Source organism: Marmota monax, unplaced genomic scaffold, assembly GCF_021218885.2.
Source record: "Marmota monax isolate L192 unplaced genomic scaffold, Marmota_monax_Labrador192_F-V1.1 WCK01_AAM20220418_F8-fsc00149, whole genome shotgun sequence".
NCBI classification, from domain to species: domain Eukaryota; kingdom Metazoa; phylum Chordata; class Mammalia; order Rodentia; family Sciuridae; genus Marmota; species Marmota monax.
This window is the reverse complement of record NW_026693170.1, coordinates 2,596,503-2,624,470: the sequence shown is the minus strand read 5'-3', so window position 1 is coordinate 2,624,470 and position 27,968 is coordinate 2,596,503. Positions and strand designations below refer to the sequence as shown.

At 39.2% G+C, this 27,968-nt stretch overlaps 1 protein-coding gene across 10 annotated transcripts; it reads right to left on the bottom strand.

The window, feature by feature from the left end:
- On the bottom strand, window positions 1-27,968 carry LOC124100175 (zinc finger protein 112). 10 transcript variants are annotated; one of them, XM_058582975.1, is made up of 9 exons: window positions 27,451-27,583; window positions 24,882-24,950; window positions 22,334-22,385; window positions 21,814-21,908; window positions 20,083-20,208; window positions 15,379-15,426; window positions 13,378-13,504; window positions 10,142-10,237; window positions 1-3,509 (listed from the first exon to the last, which is right to left on the bottom strand). In XM_058582975.1, the coding sequence occupies exons 6-9, from the start codon at window positions 15,391-15,393 to the stop codon at window positions 1,003-1,005; spliced, it is 2,745 nt and encodes a 914-aa protein (XP_058438958.1). In that variant the 5' UTR covers window positions 15,394-15,426; window positions 20,083-20,208; window positions 21,814-21,908; window positions 22,334-22,385; window positions 24,882-24,950; window positions 27,451-27,583; the 3' UTR covers window positions 1-1,002. The 10 variants fall into 10 exon arrangements, with proteins under 10 accessions (XP_058438958.1, XP_058438956.1, XP_058438955.1 ...); XM_058582973.1 differs by lacking the exon at window positions 15,379-15,426 and having other exon boundaries at window positions 22,334-22,437; window positions 27,451-27,584; XM_058582972.1 differs by lacking the exon at window positions 15,379-15,426 and having other exon boundaries at window positions 27,451-27,584.

Below are 27,968 nucleotides of genomic sequence, written 5' to 3'. Positions count from 1 at the left end.
TCAGATCAAATGGACTTTAATGGAAATATGGAGAGTTTAAAAAAAAAAAAGCCATTATAACTCTGACATTTATTTAAATGTATTTGTCATCAGTAATCACTACTGACACTTTCCAAATGTTACAGTAAAATTCTGCCTTAACATAGGGCAGAAGTAAGAATTCAATTATGTAAAATGCAGCATTCTGTTTTTGCAAAGTTAACCAGAAACAATTTATCAGTTTGTATTGTCATTTAAAGTGCACACTTGTGTACACACACACACACAGGGAAAGGGGGCAGAAGAAGGAGTAGGAGGAGGGGAGACAGGGAGAGGGTGCTAAACGGAAATTGAGTATGCTGTATAGAAAGAGAACAACTATTAAGAAATTCTGCATACCCCCATTTAAGAGGATGAAATATGGGAACCAGTCCTAAAAGGGCTACAACCAAATTCAAATTAATTCAAATTGCAATATTGTCTGATATTCTATATTTCAAATATTTACTTGAAGTGATACTAAGATTAGTTATAGAATTATTCTTCCAATTCCATTTTTAAACGAAAGTTTTTGAAATGAGCTTCATAAAATTTTCAAATATTATGTATATTTATATACTTTTACTCACTTAGCATAAAATCCTGAGCACCTACTCCAAGTTGTGAAATGTCATGATTTTGTAGACTCAGCAATGAGCAAATTCCCTTCTTTCATGGGGTTTACATCTTACTGGGCATGGAGTCAGGCATGATGACCATTATACTTCTGTTAAATTCCTGACCACACTCTCATATTTTGTAAGCCCTCGCTTCTGGTTCAATGATTTTTAAAATTTTTGACAAAATCTGTTAGTAGCCCCTATTGTTGGAGGTCTTTGCTGTCTGATCTCCTAACCATCATAAATGTTGATATTGGGGGGAAATTACATTTTCACTGTAAAAAGCTTTTCTGCCCACTAAAAGAACTCTAATGACTAGGAGATTTCATCTCCCCTTTGAGGACTTCAATACAAACCAGAAATTTTACAAACCTTCATTTCTGTGTAGATTTTCTGCAGCAGGATAATCCTTATCAAATTCTTCACTTCTATAGAATTTGTCACCACTATGGACTCTCTGATGAATTAAAAGACCTGAGCTCCAACGAAAACCCTTACCACATGCATCACATTTGTACGGCTTTTCTCCTGTGTGTACTCTCTGATGAGCCTGGAGGTTTGATCTCTGGCTGAAGCCCTTTCCACACACCTCACATTTGTATGGCTTCTCCCCAGTGTGGACTCTGTGATGGGCTTGAAGACTTGAAAACCCACTGAAACCTTTACCACACTGTTCACATTTGTAGGGTCTCCCTTCCGTATGGATCCTCTGATGTGCTTGAAGGCGTGAGCTCTCACTAAAGCCCTTCGTGCACATCTCGCATTTGTATGGTTTCCCTCCTGTATGGACCCTCCGATGTGCTTCAAGGCGTGAACTCTGACTAAAGCCCTTTCCACACATCTCACATTTATATGGTTTCACTCTTGTGTGGACTCTCTGATGACCTTGTAGATATGCTCTCTGACTGAAGCCCTTCCCACATAACTCACATATATATGGTCTCTCCCCAGAGTGGACACTCTGATGACTTTGAAGGTATGCTCTCTGACTGAAGCTCTTCCCACACTCATCACACTGGTATGGTTTCTCTCCTGTGTGGACTCTCTGGTGGGCCAGAAGAGTTGAGGCCTTACTGAAGCCTTTACCACATTCTCCACACTTGTAGGGTTTTTCTCCTGTGTGAACCCGCTGATGAATTTGAAGATTAAAACTCCAACTGAACCCCTTCCCACACTCCTCACATTTGAATGGTTTTTCTCCAGTGTGAACTCTCTGGTGGCCTTGAAGGTGTGAACTCCGACTGAAGCCCTTCCCACACTCCTCACACTTATATGGCTTCTCTCCAGTGTGAACTCTCTGATGGCCTTGAAGGTAGGAGTTCCGACTGAAGCCCTTCCCGCACTCCTCACATTTGTATGGTTTTTCTCCAGAGTGGACTCTCTGATGGGCTTGAAGGTATGAACTCCGACTAAAGCCCTTATCACACTCCTCACATTTATAAGGTTTCTCTCCTGTGTGGACTCTCTGATGAACATTGAGAACGGATCTATGACTGAAGGCTTTGCCACACACATTGCATTTGTACGGCTTTTGTCCAGTGTGGACTCTCTGATGATCTTTGAGTTTTGAACTCCAGTTGAAGCCATTTCCACAATCCTTATAAGGTTTTTCTCCAATGTGAATTTTCTGATGGCCTTGAACATGTGAGTTGTGACTGAAGTTGCTACTGCATACATAGTGTTTATATGGCTGTTGCCTAGGATAGACCACCTGAAAGTCCTGATAATGTGAAGCCAGACTGAAGTCATTATTGCATTCCTTAGAATTATAGGGATGCTCTTCCATGTGAACTCTATGTTCAACGCTAAGATCTGAACTACAAATGGAATCTTTCCCATATTTCACACCTGTGTATAGTTTCTCTGCAGGTTGCATTTTCTGATGAGCTTGAAGACATGAACTCTGGTTTAAAATATTCCCATTCTTCTCACAATCATGGGGTTCCTCCCTAGTATGGACCCTAAAAATGCTTTTAAGGTCTAAGCTATAACTGAAGGATTTCTTATAAAGGTTGTACCTCCCGGATGTTTCTCCTGTGTGGTTAAGTTCAAAGGTGTTTACAGAAGAGAAATTATTAAAATTCTTTCTATATCCAGAACATTTGCATAGTTTCTCTGTACACTCTTTCTGATGAGATTGCAGATGTGAACTCTCACCAACATCTTTATCTCCCCTCTGAACACTTGGATGTAGATGAAGAATTGACCTATAGCTACAGCCTTTTCCACATGGACTATATGTGCAGGGCTTCCCTTCTAAGTGGAACTGCTGATTAACTTGAGAATTGCAGTCACTGCTGAAGGCTTTTCTATACTCAGTACATGGGCAGAGCTTCTGCCCTGTTTGAACTGAGTCCTGATGAACTAATGATGCCTTCATGGTATCTTCTCCACAGTCATGACAACTGCCACCTTTTCCACTTCTGTGTACTTTCAGATTATCATTGTGATGTGAGATCCATATGACACTGTCACACCTACAGGAATTATTTTTTGTGGAAATTTGTTGACATTTACATTGATAATTATGTGACTCTGTCAGATACATTTTCCTCCAATACTGCTGGTCTCTCAAAGATGGAAATTCTTGATTTTTTACATAATTTGAATTATCCCCTACATGACGAGTCAATATGTAGTTCCCATCTTCAGAAATCTGAATTGGCATTTCTGTCCAAATCTGGTAGAGAAAATCACCTTGTTTTTGCAACTGGAAATTCTTGTCACACTGAAAGTTTTTCATAGAATCCTGATCCCTGGTTAACCTGCCTGCACCTTGTTGCCAAGTCTGACAGGAAGAAAGCTCTTTGGGGGAAAAGTAGCTTAATCCCACTTCTTGAACATTCTCTGTCTTGAGTTGACTGCTGCTTCCTATAAGGATAAAGAGAATTCAGGCAGGTGTACAAGTGAATGCTTTATTCAGAGATTTCAATACTTTATTCTTAGGTCATAACATACCTTGAATGAATCAGGAAAAAAATTCATGTCACTACTTCTAAGAATACTTAGAAAATGCCTCCTTTTAGGTTACATTAGATATGTAAATAGAATCCACAATATTCAGATTATTTATACACCTGAAAATCAGGGCTTTAACACAACCTGATCAGCAAATGGTGGTCCTGTTTAAAAAGCCTAGTAACCATAAGCATGCTATCATGGGTTTACCATGGGTTTCCTGGACAGCCAAAGGATGAAAGAGAAGGGGATATTCTCAAATTGGAAAGAATATGGCTGCAAATGGACAAGTGCTTTTTGTTCTGATAATAACTTTCTTTCTTTCTCAGGCATATCATCATTGTAATGTTTCTGTTTGTTTATAAGGAGATTGGATGTTAAATGTTATGCCCAAGGTGGTTGACAGATCTTTGATCTATGCTTGAGATATCATATGGCCCATCTCTAAGTCACTGTAAGTCATTATCATCTCTAAATCCTTTCAAAAGACATTTCACAATTACTAAGGGCCATGGTGCAGATCAGAATATGAAAAACTCTTAGAGGATTCAACTCAAGACATCAAGAAAAAAAGAGGTGCAGGAGGCAAGCACAGCCAAGTCTCAGGGAACTTGAAAGGTGTTTTCCTAGGCATCTCATCAGCCAGGAATAAAACCTAACAAACATCAACTTTGGTTTGCATCAATTTACTGGAATAAGATCCTAATGTTTAGGGAGTCTTGAGGCACCAGGAAGAGTTTGAAGACAGGCATATTTGGGTAGAAATGACCTGCTATCTAGTTATTAAATACTGGATTATAAGCAATCAGCAGATCTTCATGTTCCAGGGAGAAGTATCCTAACCAAAACTGGTTAAGCAGGGTTGAATTAATACTGTACTTGGAAGCACACTAACTTCTCCAGGTTATTCAGAAAAAAAGGTATAAATATGAATATTGCCTGCATCCACAGTAATTCTTCCTTATTTATTTGTCTGTCTTTCCATGCTGGAATATATTATCCACAAGGACAAATACTTAGTAGTCTGCCTCGAATTATCTTCACTGCCCCTACAATATGGCCTAGTGAATAGTGGTTGCTCAATAAATACTGCCTTGTGTATTCTCACTCATCTAACAAAAAAGGGCATGTACATATAAATTATTTTACTGGGAAAAAACCTAGTGATGGCAATTTTGCAGGCAGTTCAAAGTTTATAGGAGAGATAGGGCTACACTCAGGGTGATGCTTCTCGAGAGAAAAGCAAAGGTCACAAGAATCTCTTGTGGATGAAATGGAAGCAAATGACCCATAAAAGATCCAAAGGTAGGAACTATGAATTGCGTCTTTAATTTTTAGAGTTACTTTTAAAATAGTGTATTTTTTCTTGAGCAAAATTTCACCTGTTAGACCTACCCTATCCCCACATTAAAAAAAAAAACAAAAAACAGGAATAAAGAAAGGGCCCCATAATGGCCCTATGCCATAGGCTCTGGGGGAATACACCGACTGTGGGAAAACACTTCAAGGCATCTGCTAACTACTCATCTGGGTACTTTTAAAAGTTGGTTATTGATGCCTCTGCCTTCTCAAATGCAAAGCTTTCAGTTGTTACATTAAGATTTTAGCTCCTGGGGCTGGGATTGTGGCTCAGTAGTAGAGCACTCGCCTGGCACAGGCGGGACCCGGGTTTGATCCTCAGCACCACATAAAAATAAAGGCATTGTGTTGTGTCCATCTACACCTAAAAAATAAATATTTTTTTAAAAAAGATTTTAGCTCCTAACAATAAAATTCTATAATATAGAGAAATTTGGGTTTCTAGATAAAGTTAATCTAATGCTTACAGCTTAGTTTCAATGTCATCAAAAATACCCACTATATACCTATAAAGGTATAGCTCAATATGTCAAGTCTTTTGGGAATGACATGTCTTAGAACATAAAAGCAGCTCAACAGTCTAATGTCTTACAAAGCATCTATTTCAATGCAAATTACTACATAGTTTATGACAATAATCTCTCAGAAAATATAAGAGATTAAAGTTTCTTTTTAATCAGTGGTTTTTACAATGTTAAAAAGAGGAAGGGGGCTGGGGATGTGGCTCAAGCGGTAGCGCGCTCGCCTGGCATGCATGCAGCCCGGGTTTGATCCTCAGCACCACATACAAACAAAGATGTTGTGTCCACTGAAAACTAAAAAATAAACATTAAAATTCTCTCTCTCTCTCAAAAAAAAAAAAAAAAAGAGGAAGGGGCTGGGCACAATGGTGCAGGCCTGTAATCCCAGTGGCTCGGGGGGCTGAGGCAGGAGAATGGTGAGTTCAAAGCCAGTTTCAGCAAAAGAGCAAGGTACTAAGAAACTCGATGAGACCCTGTCTCTAAATAAAATACAAAATAGGGCTGGGGATGTGGCTCAGTGGTCAAGAGCCCCTGGATTCAATAACTGGCATTCCCCCCACCCTCAAAAAAGAGAAAAAAGAAAAAAAGGTGCTTTCATTCACTGCTCATGGAAAACACCAAACCTTCAACAAAACTAACTTGAATTTCCTCTGACCAGCAGTGCAGACAAAAGCACTTTGTCACTTTCTTTCCATGTCTCAACATTTTAGGTTCTATTTTATCAATGGTAGGGTGCTGATGAGAAACTATGCTAACTTTATAAATGAACTTTATTTGATGGAGAAAATAAGTTCAAGAGAGCACTGAAAGACCTCATCTGAGGTAAAATGGTTGAGAATTTATTTCATAGTAATTCTGCTTTTGCACTTAAGTTTGAAAAAGCCAATCATTCCAGCATCTTAAGTCAATCAATTCAATAACAAAGCAATTCTATCATAAATAAATACAAACAATTCCTTTAAATATGATAGCCATAATGAACTGAAAGAAACAAATTTTGGTTATGTTTTCTTTTTCACTTCTATTAGAAGCTACTCAAAAACATCAGCATGGACAACCAGCCGGATATCACCCCACATTCTGATGACACCTTCAGATAGCAAGAGGAACTAAGGCATTCTGTGGGCAAGTACAAGGCACAGCAATGATGTGTGACCACAGAGCAGCCCTGAAGCTGCTGTGCTGGCTATGCTCAACCACACCAGGCTCACCTCTACCTCTCTACCTGAGTGTATTTAACGGCAAGACTCTGGGCTCCCTCCACTTCTTGCCCTCTATGCAGACAGAACTGAGCAAGTTCTATCTTCCCAATCATCGACATTAACAATGGTTCCAACATGTAACTTTCCAGTTTTGACAGTCCACAGAGAGAAATATATAATATTTAAAACAAGAACAGGCTTGTATGGGGAGAAGCAGAGAGAGTGAAGTGCAGAAAACAGACTCCCTTGATATTATAACAAATTTGGCCTGCCTACCACAGCCAGGGATTAGATGTCAGAACCACTGTCAATGCAGATGATCGCAAAAGGCACAACAAATTATAAGAAAAACTGTTCAAACATGTAATTTAACAGATTTATCATATTTCATTAGCAACATGCCATTTCATCCATAACTTCTTTCTATTTGAATTTAGTTAATGCAAATGAAGAGCATTTTTTATTAAAAAGGAAATTATGTCAAAGAATTATTAATGCTAGGTCAACATCTGAGTGACGTATCTAAGACATCACAAAATATTTATGAAAGGTTGAGTTAAAGTTAAAGTGAAGGGCTGGGGATGTAGTTCAGTGGTACAGTACTTGCCTTAAAAGTGCAAGGCCCTGGGTTCCATTCCTAGTACCACAAAATAAAAAATAAAATAACTAAACTTTAACTTTCGAAAAAATGAGTTAAGGTTAACATATAAAATTAAAATTGCAGCAACTGTTAACATGGTGTATTTTACATTTGAATTAAGTAATAAAGGAATTAAAATTAATGAAGACAACAATTGATGACAATTATCTGATAGAAATGGAAAGGTCCTTTGTTCCATACCAGATAAAAGATGCTAACAGATGCAGAATCAAAGATGAGGAATTCTTAGAGGTTATATTTTCTACTTCCCTGTTCCTCTTTTTGCTTGGAAAGATAAGGAGAACAGACTAGAAGAAAGAATCTGTGGGACAGGAGAAATCTGTCTCATGGCATCTATGAAAAATGGATTAGTGTTATCCAAGCTCAAAAAGCTTCAATGCTGGGGCTGGGGCTATGGCTCAGTGGCAGAGCACTTGCCTAGCATGTGTCAGGCACTGGGTTTGATCCTTAGCACCACATAAAAATAAACAAATAAAGGCATTCTGTCCATCCACAATTTAAAAGGCTTCGATGCTGAAAGACCTTCATACATGTGGCCGAAAATGCTTTGGTCCTAACTGAATAGGAAGTTCCTCTGCTGGGTTCCTAAAAGGTGCCCAAATGGTAGCAGCCTCAGGCTCCCTCAGGATACCAGAAGGGCTATCAGAATATGTGTGTACAGAGGCCTGTGCACATCCAAGTTGATCCTGGTAATAAGCATGTAGAAGTTTCTGTCCATAGTTGAGCAGAGAGAAAAATCTCCCAACATGCCTCCTGATGGAGTAATGATACTTCATACTGTATCATTTTTTTCTGAGCTCATTACTTTCTCTCCCTTCTTACTTCCTGTTATGGTTTAGATAAAAGGTATCCCCCAAAACTCACATGTGAGACAACACTAGAAGGCTCAGAGGTGAAGTGAGAGGGTTATGAGACTCATAACCTAATCAGTGCATTAATCCACTTATAGGGGTTAACTGAGTGGTAACCTGGCCAGGCACGGTGTGGCTGTAGGAGGTGGGTCATTGGGAGCATGCCTTTGGGCACTCCTGGTGAGTAGAGTTTCTCTGCTTCCTGATTGTCATGTCCTGAGTTGTCTTCCTCCTCCACACCTTCTGCCATGGTGTTCTGCCTTACCTTGAGCCCAAAGCAATGGAGATGACCATCTACGGACTGAGAGTTCTGAAACCATGAGTCCCAAATAAACTGTTCACAGTGACAAAAACACTGACTAAAACACCTCCCTTCTTTCCTTTCTTCATTCCTTCTTTTTGAGACTGTCTCACTGTGCTGCCCAGGCTACTCTTGAATTCCTGGATTCAAGTGATCCTCCTGCCTCAGCCTCCTAAGTGCGAAGACTCAGACAATGCCACTGCACCTGGCTAGTTCTTGTTTTTTAAATAATGTAAAAAAGCAAATAATATGCCACACAGATTATATGTGACCAGCAAAGCCTAATATTTACTATCTGGACCTCTGGAGAAAATATTTGTCAAACCCTGCTCTCAAGAAGGCACTGCACCATGTGTGACCCTGAACCTTAACTGACATGGAAACAAAAATTATAGAAATGAATAAATTCATTTTTAAATTTTCTTTTTTTTCTACCCAGGAGAATCCATTACTACACAGTTGTGACAGTGGCTTTTAATGTTAGTCTCAAGGATTCAAGAAACATTAAATGTTTGAACTCATGTAAATGTCCAACTTTAAAATTCTACCTCAAGACTGATGTTATGTGGAAGAGACTGTTTAGGCGAGAGAAGAGAACAGAATGGGCATATGAACTCAAGAGTGTCTCACTTGAAATTGCTGCATGAGAAAGGTCAAGTACAATGTTGGCACTGATCATTTTGGTACTTACTTTAGTTGATTGGCTATTCTTGTCTTCTAGGAATAATGGTTACCTATTTATGAATACCCAAAGACAGCTAAACAGGACATGCAGTGTCAGGAGCCGTCCATGGGTTGCATGTGGGTCACCACACATGGAAGCTTCATGGATAGAGACATCTGGTGTCTGGGAATGACCAATGGTCATTTCCTCTGGTCAACTGCCCAGGGACAATGTGAATCTCTTTCCTGCTCTGCTGTGGCCCACACAGCACCTGAGATGGGTGTGACCTGCCAAGATGTCAACCTGCTGACTGCAAGACATCACAAAGCAAGACTCCACCCATAAAACCTTATCCCTGCCTTTGATGTACCCCCTTAAATGAGCCATTTTGTCTTTCATCTAGTTCCAGAACCCATGTGGACTAGACCTATCAGAGGCTTCACTTTCTGTAAATATTTCTGAGTATCTGTGCTTTGTTATTTACTAATTATTTCAGATTGTAAGTCTTAGGGTGGCTTGGATTATCCTGGGCAGGAAGAAGGACCCCTTAATGAGATGCTGGCCTTCTTCCCCCCAATAATGTAGTTATCAGATACAATCAACACTCTAGAGTATTCTTCAATTATCCTGATTTACTCTATATCTATTAGCTGTCCCAGGGTAGACTGAAGACAGCAAGGACCATGCATCTATTAATTAATTTATACATTAAGACAGCAAGAAAAGTAAGTCACAGAACCTGATGGAGAAACAGATTATAGGTCTGGTGGGAAGCATTAGGGTGATGTAGCTAAAACTGACAAGAATGGTCAAAACCAAGGGGGTAAAAGGCAGATACTATAGGTCCTAGTGGGCCACTGTAAGTGCTTTAAATCTACTATCTCTGAAATGGGGACCACTGAAGAGTTGAAGCACAGAACTGACATTTCCTGCCTTGTGTTCCAGAGGGGCTCACTGGCTACTAGTCCCTGTTGAACAAGTCTCACCTGAATATCCATCTCTTTGGATTTTTGCCTCCACTATTAAAAGCTTTTCTTCTCTCTCCAACTGGGCTATCAGGTCTGGTTTGAAGGGCTGATGTGCTATAAGAAAGACAAGGAGGGCAAAATATTTAAGTTTGATGACGTCTATTTTGTTAAAACTAGATTAAAAGGTATACTCAAGTATGGCTCCCTCTTTTTCACTAATCCTTCCCTCCTGTGGATTAAAAGGTATACTCAAGTATGGCTCCCTCTTTTTCACTAATCCTTCCCTCCTGTGTTTCTTCTTATAAAGATAAGCAGATACACATAACCTTTACCTGGGTTCCTCTTTCTTACACAAATTGCAATGTACTGTTAATGCTCTTTTGCACTTGGTTATATTTATGGAAAAAATATAGATGGAAATAGACTGCTGGGAAAGGTAAGTACAGAGTTTTGTTAGACGTTGTCTGGGGTTGCTCTCATTAGGGATAACATGATTTTGCATTCTTACTTTCAATGAATAAGAGTGCTTTATTTCCCATAGGTATACAAGAAAAAAAAAAGTATAGCTTTAAAATTTTCACCAATCTCATGGATGAGAAATTATATGTAAGTATAACTTTAACTAACATTTATTTTATTTTGAATGAAACTGAACATCTATTCACCTGTATACATACTTATATGTATGTTTGTGTATATGTAAGTATATGTCTATGTGTATATGTACATACATGTGTGTGCACACACTTCCTAGCTCTGCCCTGAGACCAAGAAACAAAGATACCTCAGTGGTGGATGACCATATGCAACATCCAGGTCTTGGAGTTAAATATGATTTCCCCAAAAGGGTATGGATGCCTCCATAGCTGGGGCAAAGCAAAAATGATCACAGGACATCAGGCTGTGCCATAAAAGAAGTGCTAAAAATAGTATTAGGGCATGTTACGGAGGTACAGGAGTCAGTCTAAAGGAGCCAAATTTGGAACAATGACAACAAAGTAATTTTAACAATAAATTATAAATTATTTAAAAATTCAAAAACCCTTACAAATAACAAATAAATTAAAGCTGGGAGGAGGCTCTTACTGCAGAATACCAAATCTGTTAAATGTAAAGGAAATACTAAAGTCAGAGAAATCATCATTGTGTAACCACCATGGTAAAGATAAGGCAAGACTCATCACTGGATGATAAATCCATAGGGAATTACTTGTGCTGACCAACAGAATCAAAATGAGCTTCATTTGTGAGAGAATATTATATGCCTCCAGATACAACACCTTCAAAAGAACACACTCCATCTATATATAGTGTTCCTGACTGAATGGAACATGTAAATCTAATTATGAGGAAAATTTGGGAATGGTCTGTTTTTAAAAGGGGAGGGGTAAATGTATTTTTCAAAAATGTCACTGCCATAAAAGAGAAATGCTGTGAAAATGTTCCAAGTTTAAAAAGGCTAAAGAGACATGATGACTAGGTAAGACTCAGACTAGACCCTGGTCTGGAGGGAGAAAAATACATCTGCGGATCACAATCAGCTTTATGGATAAAATTAGAGCATACGTGATAGATTAGATCAAAGTTGTACATCTGTACTAGGGATATGTGAGAGAATATTCCTATTTCTAAAAGTAGAATTCTACAGGCAGAATCCAGTAAAGGATTCATCTTCTCCAAAGAGAGGTCTGACCTTTGCACTTGGCTCCTGGGAGGATCTAAATACTTGGAATTTCCAACCTGAGAAAAGTCTCTTGTTCAGCCAGATGCCCTGGGCCATGCCAGACATTAAACAATGTAATTTATGGTTTGGGCTTCGGGCCTCATGTTATCAGCTTAGCCTCTGGAAGGGTTGGAATCCCATGGTCAGCCATATATAACATGACTGAACCCCAATAAAACTTCTTGATGACAAGGCTCCAACAAGCCTTCTTGCTTGCGACAACCCATGCACCCTGATACTCAGCACTTCTGGGAAGAGTCAACACTGTGCACAGCTCCACAGGGAGACAACCAGAAGCTTCAAGCTTGAAACACTCCTGGACTGTGCCCTGTAAGCATCTTTCTTTGGTTGATTTCAATCGGTTTCCTTTCTGTATAATAAATCAAAAACTGTGATGATAACAGCGTTCAGTGAGTTCTGAGAGTCCTTCAGTGAATTATGGGGTCTGGAGGAGATCTGTCTCGAGGACCTCCAAATTAGCAGCTAGTATCAGAAGTGAAGGTGATCTTAGGAATTCTCAAACTCTGCATATACACTGAAATATTTAGAGAAAAAGGGCCATGGCATATGTAAATTATCTTCAGGTGGTTCAGAAAAGATATTATAAACATTAATATATTTTCATTTATGTTTATATAATGGAAAAAGAAAGAACATGAGCACAAATTTTGAAGCTAATGAGGTAAAATGTCAATCTAGATAAAAGTTATATGAGTGTTCTTATTCTTTGACTTGTGCAAATTTCCCACAAACCTGAAGTTATTTACAAATACACTGTTAAATAAAAAAATACTCCCCACAAACCAAGTTAATAAATAAATAATTACTGGTGTCCTAAAAAACAACAACAAAAGTAAAAACTGAAATGACTTACTAAATTGATTGGGGTCCTAGTGGAGCAGGACCCAAATTTGCCCATGTACAGATCAAAAGACAGACTTTTGCTTGGAGGGGACCATGAGAAACACTGTGTCTGTTCTACAGAGATTGCTAGCTCTTATGGTTTGGGTATGAAGTGTCTCCCAAAAGCTCCTGTGTGAATGCAGGAGTAGTCAGAGTACAAGAGCTATAACTTCATCAGTGAGATAACCAGGGATGGATTAATAATAAAGGGACTAACTGGGTGGGAACTGTAGCCAGGTGGGGGGTGGCTAGAGAAAGAGGTCCCTGGGGACATGCTTAAGGAGTTCAGATTTTGTCCCTGGAGCCTTGCAGAGACTTTCTCTGCTTTCTGCCTTCCTTGAGGTGAGCAGCTTTCCTCTGCTACAACTCTTACAGTGAAGTTCTGCTTTACCCAGAGCAATGGCACTGGCCAACCTTGGACCTGTGGAACTCTAAGCCAAAATAAGCTTTTCCTTCTCTTGAGTAGTTCTTGTCAGGTATTTTGGTTACAGTGATGAAAAGTTAATAAACACACTTTGACTCTCAAGCACCCAAGCACAGAGAATGATTCCAGGAGTCCCAAAGCTTCCAATTGCTGAGCCCACAGAGACACCCAGGAGGCTGCCAATACACAGGTGCCTGTCCTCACCCACTGAGAGCAGGTTCCTGAAGTTCTCCAGCATCACATCTCGGTACAGCTTCCTCTGAGCAGAGTCCAGCAGCCCCAGCTCCTCCTCACTGAAGACCACAGCCACGTCCTTGAACGTCACCATTTCCTAGAATACCAAACACACAAAGACTATGTTTATGGGAGAGGGGCAGCACTGATAAAGTATAAATGGTGGGGAGCTGTTCTGGATTCTGAAGGATTCAAGTCAAATTTTTTTTCACGTTTTTTGGTTGGTGCCTTATAGTTGTACTCAAGTCCAATTTCAGTAGCTGTCTCTGTCTGCCTTCTATAATGTTGGTTCCATCAACCAAAGGGGCTGGAGGGAAAAAAAAATCCTTATACTTTACATTACTTCCTTTTCTTGGCACTCCTACAGGTACCCAGAACTCTGTTGCATCTGGGCTATTAATGTTTTAAATTTTATTAATAAAGCCATTTGCACCAGAAAAGCTTTAGTTCCAACAGTGTAGGGTGGTGTCTGTATCTCTACTTCTGTGTGCACGCTACACTAATTTACCAAATTTACAGGATATCATTGCTTATTGCTCAAGTATGTTCCCATCCTCTGTGCCACATCTTGAACTGTAGCTTTTATAGCTGCTGAGGTTATGGGCACAGCTCTGGAGACTGACTGCTTGTGTTCACATCTGGATGCTTGACCCTATGCTAGCTGTGTGGTCTTCCACAAGTTTTTTCTCTCATTTTTATGCTGATAATTATACCAAAAGGGTCCCAGTAATAAAATGAGTGGCTATGTAAAGCATTTAGAAGCAGTGCCTGGTACACAGGAAGTGCCCAGTAAATGCTGCTATTGCTACCAATGTTGTCATCACATCTTTCAAAAAATTTCAGGGCTGCATAGTAATTCAAGGATCTGATGATTTAAAATATAGTGACCTGAATCAATTTATACACACTTTGTTTTAGATTACCTATTATAAACAGTGTTGCAAAATATATATATATTTAGTTCCTGGAATTTTGTTGATTGTCTCTTCAAAATAAACATCAAAAAAGTAGAAATAGCTGTGTTGTAGAATAACAACATTAAAGTTTTGGAATCACAATATATTAGTACATGATAATGAAGCACAGAAAGCTTCAAGTACTGGTGTGAAACAACTTAGTTCTTCTTATGTGAAAACATCTAATTTTTTTTTCAAGTTTAGCTTCAATATGATCCTGTTAGGGAAAAAAGTGTGTTTTAAGTATTCTTTTTAAAAGTCCCTGAGGTACCGCTTAGGTTTTTTTTTTTTTTTTAGTTTTGAGTCCCTAGAATATTAAAGACAAACAATAGTAAAATAACTCTCAGAATTGCTTTTGGAGTAAAGATTATATCCAGGAAAATTGATATTACAATGTAAAACTGCAAGAATCCTCAGGAACTTAAAAGCTTGTAGTGAGAAATAATTTAAAGAAAAAGGTAGTGAGTGGGATAAAAAGAGTTCACTGACATTATTAGGTATTTTATTTATTAATACTTTTTAGTTGTACACGGACACAATACCTTTGTTTATTTATTTATTTTTATGTGGTGCTGAGGATTGAACCCAGTGCCTCACACATGCTAGGCAAATGCTCTACCACTGAGCCACAACCCCAGCCCCTACTATTAAGTTGAATTTTTTTCCACTATTAAGAAGAAAAAACTATTTAAACTTCTGTTATTGCAAATGTAATTAGGAAAGCATGTTCTTAAATGACCAATAGAAAAACCAGGTGATTTTCAAGTATGGTAATACAATGTGTGATTTTTAATTTCTATTCTCTTTTACACTATTATTTGTGAAATAGAAATGATAATAAATCAAATTAAAAACTAAGAAATTCTTCAAAAAGACAAAAATGTACACAAGAGCCTGACACACAAATGGTATTAAATTCCTGTTGTCTTTCTTTAATTTTGGTTAAGAAGGGATATGTCTTCTCTCTGAGAAATGAGGGCAACATATCCAATGACAGAAATGAAAACCAACTCACCTGGAATTTGGTCATTTTCTCCTCCTTTTTTTAGGGAAAGGTAGAGACCTGAGAAGTCAGAAGAGGATAATATGAAAGCAGCTCCGAGAGAAAGGGAAATGTTTCCTTGTACAAATTACAGAAAGGTCTCCTTCCCCAGCACGTGCAGCCACACACATCTGGTAAGTGGTGGGCAGTGTGACCTTCCACATGATTTGATTCTGTCATCTGCAAAACTGCAATGGTTAGAGGGCCAACATTATAGGATAGTCAGGATTACATGTGGGGGTAGCGGAAAGCTATTCTAACTATTCCAAGATTCTTTATTTCCTTGCAGCTAAAGAAGTAGACACCATTTTGCATTATAAAACTGCCTGTAAATAAATTTGGGAAGATATTTGGATGCAGAGATTATTTTTCTGTCCAGGAAAAGTCACCCTTCAGTTCTGGAATGTCCAACTCTGGCTTCTTATTTTATTTGTTTCCCCAGTAATATCACTGGTTAGAAACTGAGACTGCCCTTAGAAAAAATGTATAGTGGCTGATAAATGTTCTTCCAAAATTCAGAAGAGGTTCAATGTACATTCCTTTCTCTCATGGAAACAAAAAATTAATGAAAACTGTGTGCTATGATTCTTCTGATGTTAAACAACCACCAAAAACGTGACTCTGCCTGTTTTGACTGTTGATCAGAACCCTAACTGGTTAGCAAGGCTGTTTGTGGGGTAAGGTGTGCTCATCTGTGCAAAGCAGCTCACAGCTTGTGAATTTAGACACCATAAGTTTAATTTCCTGGGTCCTTCCCCAAGATCTGTTACTTTTTTTACTGTTCTCAGGCAACTTCAAGGCCATCTGTAGAAGAGGAAAAAAAAAAAAAAAAAAAAAAAAAAGCAAGGACTGTGTAAGGCAGAGCCTGTTAGTACCACCTGGAGGGAGGCACTTCAGTAGGGTCCTACCTGTCAGGAGCTGCCACATAGGAGCTGAGCACCCACCAGCTTTGAGCAATGGAAATGTGGAGACTGGCTTCCCTGACCAGGAAGAAGGTGGATCCCCATCTCCACTCGGCAGAGGAGCAAAGCTTTGGAGTGGGTGTTACCCAACGGAGTGGGCTGCCTTCTTGTTCCTTTGTGATACTACCCCTGACCTGTTATGGATAGAATGTTCCATGGAACCTCCCCTAGTGTGTCCCCTATATAAGAATAAAGAATTCCAGTGGCGCTCTCTCTCTTTCCAATGGAAAGGACCATCCTGGGATTTTGAAAAGGTACTTCTGTGTGTTGTGTGGTTATTGAAGTAGTCAGAGTTTGTGAACCCAGCATAGGTCACCAGCTCAGTTAGATGGTGTAACCTACCTCCTTGGGAGTCCCTGCCTACAAGGCCATTGCTGTAGAGTCCACAGAACGCACACACAACTACCTAGGACGAGTATTAATCTGGCTGTGCAACCAGCAATGAAAGAATTGAGTTTTTTTTTAACATGTCCAGTATTCACCTTTGAAAAGTGATACAGTTCCTAGATAAAAGACAGGCTGTGTGGTGTCCTTTTAGAACATGGAAGGGGCCCCAAAACCTAGACTTCGGGAGGGAAAGGGAGGGATGGGCTCAGTAGAGAAAAGGAGGCCTGATCTCAGCCCTGGAGGATGACTGAATTGTGTCTGCCCTCAAAGACAGGCGCTTGCCAAAGACCTGTAACAAGGAGTTAGAGGGCACAGGGGCAAAAAAGGAATCAGAAAAAGTGGTGAAAAGAGCCAAGCCATGTGCTTTGGAGAAACTACCTCATGAATCCTCACGCCACCCAAGATGCAGGGACTCCCTTCACCATGGAAAACACGAGGCATCAAGATTTTTAGTTGCTTTCTCCATTTAGCCAACAGAGTAGCCAGGATTATGAGCTCAGAGTCTGTGTTATCAATTCCTATGACGCTGACACTCAAGCTGCCAGGTCACTGGAATCAGTGGTGAGTCCAAGAAAATAATGCCAATGCCCAAGTAACAGTCCTGGTTTTAAAAATCAGGATCTGTGGAAGAAGAGCTTTTATGAAATTCCCACAGGTGACCACAGTTCACAGAAAGTTGCAAACCACAGACTGCGGGATGAATGGTGGCAGCTGGCAAGCTGGGCCCATGCAATTAACCACTGGGCCTGTAGCCTCTGGAGGGAGCTGCCAGAGGACACAAGCCAGGAGCAGAGCAGGGTCTGGGACCCAGGACTCCTGATTCCCAGCTATCTATCTACTTTAAGAAGCTCTTGGAACTGTCACTAAGAAAACAGCAGTTTACCTGTGCTGCAGATGCCTTTGCAAGCACTCGCTCAGCATGAAGAAGGCTTCCAGACTCAACCAACCTCATTAGCTCAAGCAATGACTCACCGACTACCCAGGAGATTCTTAGAATTAAAAATAAAAGGCAGGACAAGAGCATAGTTCAGTGGTAGTGTGTGTGCCAGGTATGAGAGGGCCCAGGTTCTATTCCCAACACCACCAAAATCACAAATAAAAGGCAATTCTTTTTAAATAAGTATTTAAATAGTGGTAGCTCTACAAAATGTTCTCGTTTGTTCATCTATTAAATACAGTTAAAGTCTGGGTATGTTCCTTCTTGGTTAAAACTCATGCCTGTATGCCAGCTGCCTTGAGGATAAAGGCTAGATTTTCAGCAGGCCACACAGAGGAACCTCCTATGGCCTTCTGCTTGTTCTCTCCAAACCCTCTCCCCTATAACCTCTTGCACTTTCTAGGTATCAGGGTCTAAGATCAGTGTGTGTGTGTGTGTGTGTGTGTGTGCGCGCGCGCGAGTGCGCGAAGAGTGAGTGAAAATTTTTGGGTCACATGCTGTCTTCTTGTGAATACTGATTATTCTTTTTAAAACCCTTTAAATGTAAAACCATTCTTAGCTGGGAAGAGACATAAAGAAAGAAATCATGGGTAATAACATGCCTACCCTAGTCTGAGCCTTCAGGGCCTCGAACACTCAGTTTCCATGTCCCCTGCTCCAGGATGTTTTGAAACAGGTTTGGCTGTGGCCTGCTTACTGTGCCAGCCCACCTTGCCAGCCTATGAAGGCACAGGGCTTGGCCAACATCCCAAGCTATAGAACCAAGCTGCTGAGCTCAGTCCTGATTCAGCCACTAATAGGCAGAGTCAATTTCTGCAAATTAATTAACCTCTCAGTGCCTCTATTTCTTTATCTGTAAAATGTAGTAAAGGCAGAGTTGTTAAAAGGACTAAATGAGTTGAATGCATCAAAGCATTAGAAAGTTGGTATGGTTTATAACAAACACCAAGTAAAAGTTAGCTATTGTTGGTACCATCCTCCTTTATTGTCACTGTGGAAGAAACAGAGCCCACACGTTAGGCTTCATTTGTTTCTTAGGTTATTTATCTTAGGTCAGTAATTTCCAACAAGTAGACATCACCCTCTGAACACTGTTAAAAAAAAAAAAAAATGGTGGCTTCCACATCCCAACAAAACCAATTAGAGATAAAGGGCAGAATTTAAGTTGTCTATTCTTCTCACACTCCTTTTCAGAAAATCTGAACATGACCTGAATTGAAGGTCTATTTCCTACTACTTGTTGAAAAGCTGCACCAGCCAAAACATGGACTGAATAATTCCTCTCTACCAATCCTGGTGCTTGGCATTAAGCACTCAGAGAACTTGACACAGTCCCTGATACCTACAAATCTGCAGCTGGGAGATGGATCAGAGAAAAGCAGCAGGAACATCAGTCAGCTCAGGTCAACAGAAATGATCAACACTGAGGCCCAGGAAAGTAATGGGCATCCTGTTGTTTTTTGATGAAATGTCAATGAGGTGAGCTAGCGTCAGTCCAGGTTCTGCATGCTTACTGCTTTTCAGTCTCCTTGTTCAACTCATCACTAGAAAAGAGTGTTGAGATCTTCCCATATGACTGCAGATTGCTCAGTTTCTTCTTTCAGTTCTATTTGGTTTCTTCATGTAACTGTGGCTTAGTGATTACACACGCAGGACGGTCACATCTACTCGGTGGACTGCCCTGGTGTCGTGTTGCTTGCCATCCCTGGTAACAGTCTTGGTCTGAAGTCTCTGTGTCTGATGTGAACATGGCCTCTATGGCACACCCTTTAAAAATGTTTTTAAATTGTTAGCCTATCTCTTTCCTTAGAGCTAAAATAGGGTTCTGTTAGACAGCAAACACTCGATTCTTACTTTTTACCTAAACTATAATTTCTCTTAACTGATGTATAATCAGTGTTATTAGCATTTCATGTAATTATTGACATGGGTAGATTTCCATTTACCATTTTATTATTTTTTTCCCATTTGTCCTCCCTGGTTTTGTTCCCCTATTACTCTTTTTCTGTCTTCTTTTGGGTTAATTTTTTTTTTTTTTTTTTTTTTACTATTTAACTCTTTTTCATTTAGCTCTTAACTTGAGGCTGGACCTCCTGTTTTTGTTTGTCATTCTCTAGTGATTGCTCTGGGGTAACGCTGCCCATGTCCACTCTTCACAGGGCACTCTGTGTTACTGTTTTACTGCTACTGTAAATGCAGAAGTCTTGCCACCAGGCAGTTCCCTACACCCTTCCCCTTTATGTTTCGGCCGTGTGTAATCTTCTACAGGCAATAAAAACTCTAGCCAAGAAAGTTATAATTTTCTACCTTAAACAGTTATGTATATTTTTAAGACACAAAGATGCATTAAACAGCATTTCATATTTACAAAACAAAACAAAAAAACCTTACTATTTCTGGTGCTCCTTCTTCATTTCTGAAGTTCTCAGCTTCCATGTGGTATCATTTCTGTTCAGCCTAAAGAACTTCCTTTAGCACTTCTTTCAGCACAGGTGTGACATTTTTTCCCCTTCATCTCTGAAAGAAATTTTCTTTGCTTATAAAAACAACTCCTTTCATAAAGCCTAGATCGACAGCTCCGTCTTTAAAGCATCTTCACAATGTTGTTCTAACATCTCTGGTCTCCGTACTTCCCCAAGAGAACTCTGCAGACATCTAAGTCGTCGTTCTACCAGACATAACATGTCACTTTCACTAACTCTACTCAAGAATCCTTGCTTATCTTTGTCAGGAGTTTGATTCTGACGCATCCAGAAGTGATTTACAATGAGTTTTTTTTTTTTTTTAATATTGAGCTTCTTGAATCTGAGCTTTATATCATTCACCAGATCTGAGCAGTTTGGGGCCAGTATTTCCACACAAATATTTCTTTCTCCCTCCTCTGAGACTTCAATGACATGAATATTAGACTTTTGATTCATTCCATAAATTCCTAAGGCTCTGGTTTTTGGGTTTTTTTTGTTTTTGTTTTTTTTTTTGTATTTTCCCTCTGCTGCTCAGATTACCTCAGATTCCATAAATTCCTAAGGCTCTGGTTTTTGTTTTTTGTTTTTTTTTTTTTTTTGTATTTTTCCCTCTGCTGCTCAGATTACCATATTTATCTATATTCAAGATCACTGATTCCTTCCTCTGTAATCTCAGTCTGCTACTGAACCCCTCAAATGAATCTGGCTCTTCAGATATTGCATTTTTCATAAATCTAAATCACTCAAAGTATTTTCTCTAAATGTAATAAAATTAAACTAGAAATCAACAACAAAAAGATATCTGGACAATATCCAAGCATTTGGAAATGAACAGCATATTTTTAAGCAACCAATGAAATTAGTCACAAAAGAAATTAGAGCATTATTTAGAATGGAATCAAAACCAAGATGCGACATATCAAAATGCATGAGATGCAGCTAAAACATGTTATAAAGCACTGTACACCAATGATGCATAAATTAGAAGAGAGATCTTAAATCAAAGGTAATTAATCCAAAAGCAGAAAAGGAAATGATAACCATAAAACAGAAATCAATGAAATTGAAAACACAAAGACACTAGACAAAATCAGACACTAGACAAAAGTAGGACCCATGGGCCCAGTCCAGCCCCCTGCTTGTTTTTGCACAAGCTGTGAGTTAAGAATTGTGCTTACATTTTTAAATGTCTGAAGAAAAATCAAAAGAATATTGTTTCATGATGGAGTCACTATATAATATTCAAATTTCAGTGCTTCTGAACTGCCTCAGGCTGCTCTTGCATCACAGAAGCAGAGCCGTGTGGCTGCAGCAGAGGCCACATGTGCCACCTGCACTTCTTTGTATTGTTGTTAAGCACAATGCAAACTATAGGACCCAGCATTGGGCTGATTCAATTGGGTTAAATGTTGCTAACTAAACAACATTTTGAGTTACATCTATTTCTGTAGCATAATATTTTAATTTTAAAATTACCAGTCCGTTTCTTTTTTAAAATTTATTTATTTATTCTAATTTGTTATATATGACAACAGAATGCATTTCAATTCAGAGTACACAAATAGAGCATAATTTTTCATGTTTCTGGTTGTACACAATGTACCAGTGTATTTTCATCACATCAAAGAAGAAAAGAGCCAGGCACAGTGGCACATACCTGTAATCCCAGCGGTTCACGAGGCAGGAGGATCGAGAGTTCAAAGCCAACCTCAGCAACCATGAGGCACTAAGCAACTCAGTGAGACCCTGTCTCTAAATAAAATACAAAATAGGGCTGGGCATATGGCTCAGTGGTTGAGTGCCCCTGAGTTCAATCTCCAGTAGCCCCCGCCCCAAAAAATAAGAACACAAAAACCGACTTCGTTAAGGGACAATAGAGGTGAAATATTGTTATTGAATTAGATGGCAAAGCCTTTTGCTTATTATGCACTGAGAATATAGCTATGTTAAGAGAACACAACATATGTCAACACTGTCAGAATAAGCACCCATCACAAATATTCTCAATTCACACTAAAGCAATGGTCAGAAAAATTAGAAAATTCAACTTGAAATATCTCATCAGAGCAGACTTTCTTCACAAAACAAGTGATGTAAATAAAGCTGCAATCAAAGTAAGATTTGGCTATTCATATACACAGCTTGTATTTTTAACCCAAGCAAGAAAAGTATCTTACCATTGATGAGCTCATCAAATCATGTCTGACTGTAGCAGGAAAGCAATTGAGTCTAGGTAAATAAATTTGCTTAAAGTTATTAGACTTGAGGCAAGAACAAAACTCTGAATTAAGAAAAACAAGAACAACATTATAGTCCCTTAAAATACAAGGAAAATAATTTCAATAAATTACATTTGGCTCCTGATGATTCCAGTCATTACTGATATCGCTTAGTTGTTGTTTATTTGTTATCAATGCCAACTTTGAAGTGACTCAATAATTAGCCTCTAGGAACAGTCTTCATAGAAGAACTACAGGTGAAATATTTTCAAAGTTGAAAAAAATACCAATCCAGTATAACCCAAAGCAGTATAATCTGCTAAAATGTGTTAAAATTGATTGTGGTCAAAGTATGATGTTGAAGCAGAAAAAGGCTGAGATGCACAGACTTCTAGAACCTTATGGTTTTAAACAATACACTTTATTCTTTTTTAGTTATGGAGGTCAGAAGTCCAAAATCAGTTACTGGGCTAGTCGAGGTGTCGGCAGGCCTATTCCTTCTGAGAATCCATTCCTGCGTTGTTTCCATCTTCTAGAGGCAGCTGGGATGCCTTGGCTTATGGCCACATCACTCCGGTCTCTGCTTCCATTACCACATCACCTTAACTTTGATCCGTGTGCTTTTCTCTTATAAGGACCCTCGTGGTTACACTGAGTCCAATCAGGTAATCTAGGATAATCTACCCACCTCAAGGGCCTTAGCTTAATCACATCTGCAAATCTCTAAACAATGTAAAGTAACATTCATAGGCTCTGGGGATTAGGATGTGGACCTTTTGGGCAGCAATATTTCTCAGTACCACATATAAATAAATGAATAAAATAAAGATCTATCAACAACTAAACAATCCTTTTTTTAAAAAGTCATTTTCAAAAAAATACATAAAATCTCATTACATATCAGCATTAACAGATGAAATTTTGCAGTTAATTTTAATAATATTAATGAACTTCAATTAGGTGAAATGTTATCTCTCCAAAAAGAATTCCACTGTTCCATTTGGTGTGTCTATATTAGAAACAAACTGTACTTCATCATTTTATTTTAAATTTTGGCAATAAAAGATTTCTCTTTTATTTATTTATTTTTTTGTACCAGAGATTGAATGCATGGGGACTCGACCACTGAGTCACAACCTCAGCCCTATTTTATATTTTATTTTAGAGACAAGGGTCTCAATGAGTTCCTTAGCACTTCACCTTTTTTGTTGAAGCTGGCTTTGAACTTGCAATCCTCCTGCCTCAGCCTCCCAAGCCACTGAGATTAAAGGCATGTGCCACCACACTAGCTTAAGATTTATCTCTAAATAAAGCATTGATTTTGCCAATTGACTGGAAAAGCTGAAACATTTATAATCTCAGACTTTGAAGAAAAATTCTGTTGAACCCCAGATAAAATCAATTAAGCCCACAGGGAGTTCTTTGGGAGAAAAAAAAAACAATAAAAATTAAAATTCTAGCCATACTGACAAAGAATAAAAAAGAAAAGACACCAATTAGCAAAATCAAGAATAAAAGAACAGGTTTGAGGGTTTAGCTCAGTAGTAGAAAGTGTGCTTATCATTCATCGACCTAATCAAACATTCTAAGGAAGAAGAAAAATGTTATCAGATGCAGAAAAGGCACTTGAGAAAATACAACATTTATTTGTAACAAAACTTTCACAAAACTAAAAACATAAGGGAATTTCTAAAAATGCCTTTCCTATGACCAAGACAGTGGTGACCATTCAAACCGCTCCTACTCATCAACACGACACTAAAAACCAGCCAGCACATATGGATTAGTAGCCTGAATCTGGACTTCCTTGAACTGTCCTGTTTGGGATTTGCTCAACTTCTCAAAAGAAATGTATAAGGTTCATCTTAAGATACCACAGGAAAAAAAAAAAACAGTGAAATAAACCCAAATAAATGAAAAAAAAAATATCAAAGGGATGAGTATAAATAGGTGAAATTGAAAACAGATATAAAGAAAGCAAAAATTATCTGTTGTTTTACAATCAATAACACTGATACACTTATCACAATGCTGGCAGAAAACAAGAGATAACAAAATTACCAATACCAGGAATGAAAAAGTGGATAGCAATTACTGGCCAGTGGACATTAAAGTAATATAATGGGAACACCATGAACAATTCTATGGGTACAAATTCTAGAATTTAGATGAAATGGGAAAATTTCTTGAAAATTACAAACTATCAAAACATGTGTTAAGGTGAAATAACATAAAGTTATAAAATTGAATTCACTGTTAAAAAATCTTTCAAACATATAATATCTAAGCCAAATAGTTTCACTGCTAAATTCTACCAAACATTTTTAAAAGAAATATCACTTATTGTACATAATCTCTTCCTGAAAATAGAAGAGAAGGAAAAACTTCCAAACTCATTTTATAATTCCAGAATTATACAGTACAAAAAAAGAACATAATTGCAAAAATCCTCAATAAAATATTAACAAATAAAATTAATATAAAAAGAATTAAAAATACCACTTACAGGTGGGATTTATCCCAGAAATGAAAAACTCCTTCAATGTTTGGAAATTCATCAACCTAATCAAACAGTCTAAGGAAGAAGAAAAATGTTATCAGTTGATGCAGAAAAGGCACAAGAAAATACAACATTCATTTGTGACAAAACTTTCACAAAACTAAAAACATAAGGGAATTTCTAAAAATGCCTTTCCTATGACCAAGACAGTGGTGTCCATTCAAACCACTCCTACTCATCAACACGGTTCTAAAAACCAGCCAACGCATATAGATTACAAAGCATGAAAGAAAACTGATCCTATTCATATACAACATGATTGTCTAAGTGGAAGATCCCCATTTACCAATAATAATAATAATAATAATAGTAATAGTAATAATAATAATAAGAAGAAGAAGCAGCAGCAGAAACAGCAGCAGCCGCCCTTCTGGTGTGTTTAGCAAAGTCTAAAAATACAATGTAGATGCAAAAATCACATTTCTTACACTAACAATGTGCCACTGAAAACCAAAATTTAATAACAATACAACTTATAGTAACTCCAAAAGAATTCATAATATACTTAGGAATAAGTCTAAACAAAACATGCTTAAGCTCTGTATGCAGAAAAACATGAAATGCTGATATGAAAAATTTATATTTTAATTCAGCACCAATCAAAATACCAGATGAATTTTTTGTAGATATAGGCAAGCTATTCTAAAGCATACACAGGAAGGCAAAGAAACCAGAATAGATAAAATGATTTTCACTGGAAAAACTGAGGAATTAAACTATCCATTTTTGAGACCTACTATCTAGCTACAATAATTAAGATAGCTTGGAAATATTGAAGGGACATACAGATCAATCTAATAAAAGGAAGTACAAAAACAAACCAAACAAATGGTATTGGATAGTTAGTTATTCATGTATAAAGAAAACACAACCCAATTTAAAATGGACACAATATATGGATAAACACTTTAGCAAAGAAGATATAAAAATGGCAAATAAGCAAAGGAAAAGATAGATCTGATCATTAACCATCAGAGAAAGTCACAATGTAATTAAAATCACAATGCAATAATGATACACAACTAGTAGAATGGCTAAGACAATATTAAGTGTTGGTGAATATGTGGAATAACTAGAACTCTCATATCTTACTAAGGGGAAGGCAAAATAGTACAGATATTCTGAAGTGAGGTAACTTCTTATAAAGTTAAATATACACTTTCCATATGACCCAGTAACTCCACTCCTAAATATATATACCTCAGAGAAATAAGCACAGAAACCTGTACATGAATATTTACAGCATATCTATTCGTAAGTGCTTAAAACTGAATAAAAAATACCAATTAAAAGGTAAAAGAATAAACTGTGGAATATCCACAAAATACAGCAATGAATAAAAATGAAGTATTCATACACAGAATAACTTGGATACATGTCAAAGGTGATTTGCTAAAAGAATCCAGATTCAAGTATATAAGTATTAGTTCATACATATAACATTCTCAAAAAGACAAACTACAGTGCTTCTATAATCAGAATGTGAACTATAAAGATTTCAAATAAAATACAATTACATTGCAGATAACTAAAATAATCACATCAAAAAGACATAACTTGAGCTGGAGTTGTGGCTCAGAGGTAGAGAGCACACCTAGCATGTGTGAGGCACTGGATTCAATAGTCAGCACCACATAAAAATAAATAAAGGTATTGCATCCACCTACAGCTAAAAAATAAATATTAAAAAAAGTCATAGCTCATCGACATAGCTTTTGTGACCCTCTACAAAAATCCAAATGCACCTTTGCATTTGGAGAAGGAAGGATGCTAAATTCTGCCAGGCCAAAGGATCATTCCCGACTTTTCCCCTCGGCTTTTGTCAAATCTAGGTTGAGGAAGGAAAGGAGGCTGGGAGAAATCAGAACTCCTCCATAAATTCCAGTGGACATCCCAGACAACAGCCAGGAGTGGGGGGCCGGGTGGGGGGAGATTCCTAGGCATTCGGGTAGAGCCCGGGTTCCTTCTGGGATCCGAGAGAGGCCAGGGACACTACAACTGGAGTTCTGACCCCTTCCTAGGTTCCCTGGAGCTTTCAGCGAACTGTGTTTCTGGAAAAGTTAAAAAGAAGCCCAACAACCAATGTTATCAATGATGCACGTCTCCTGCCCCGTGCCAGGTCTGTTGTCAATCATTTTATTGAACTCTTAAAACCACTCTTAGGGAGGTCGGAATGCCATTTTAAAGAAGAGGAAACGGAGGCAGAGATTAGATACTCGCCAAATACACCTCTGGGAGGTGGCACAGCTGGCTGTGGCCAGGAAAGGGTCTGGAGGGTGCAGAACCGAGGAGACCCGCGACCCCCAAGGACACACGACCCCGGTGCGGGCCCAGCGCGCGGGATACGCCAACCGCCCGCCACTCGAGAAGGCTCTTCGGAGGGAACGCAAACCCCGCCCTTCGCCCTAGGAGGACTCTTCCCGCAGGTCCACCGCCAGGTCGCTACTGGCCCGGAGCGAAACGCAGAGCGCTGTAAGCGGGCGCCGGGAGGGGACGCGCCGAGGGGAGAGCTCACCTTTCTGAGAGCAGCCAAGGCCGCGGCCGCGCATACCTGGGCCGGAAGCGCCTCTTCCTGCAGAGCCCGTCTGGACTACGCTTCCCAGAATTCCCGACGGGATCAGGACGCGGCCGCAGCCGGCTGCAGCGGAAGTTATCCCACCGCCCAGGGGTCCCGAACTGCACTTCCCAGAATCCCCAGGCCGCCCCTCGCCTTCCCAGGCCGGAAGTGCCGGCCGCGCCGGAGGCTGTGCGTTGGGTTTCGCGCCCGGCTTGTGCTGTCGAATTCCGGGGCTCCACTTTCCGGGAGCCAGACTCTCCCAAATGCGGAGAAGGCTGATGGGCTGGTGCTGCTGGTTCCTCCGGCAGGCGGTGAAGTAGAGGCGCCTTTCCCACAGCGGTCTTACCACCGTGTGGACCTTCGGGACGAGGACTCCCGGCGTCTCCGGCATGGCAACCTCCCGCGCGGCGGGCTGCCTTCGGGTGTTCGGTCTGCTCGTTGGGGAGTCGGTCCGACTCAGGGCTGGGGCTCCGGTC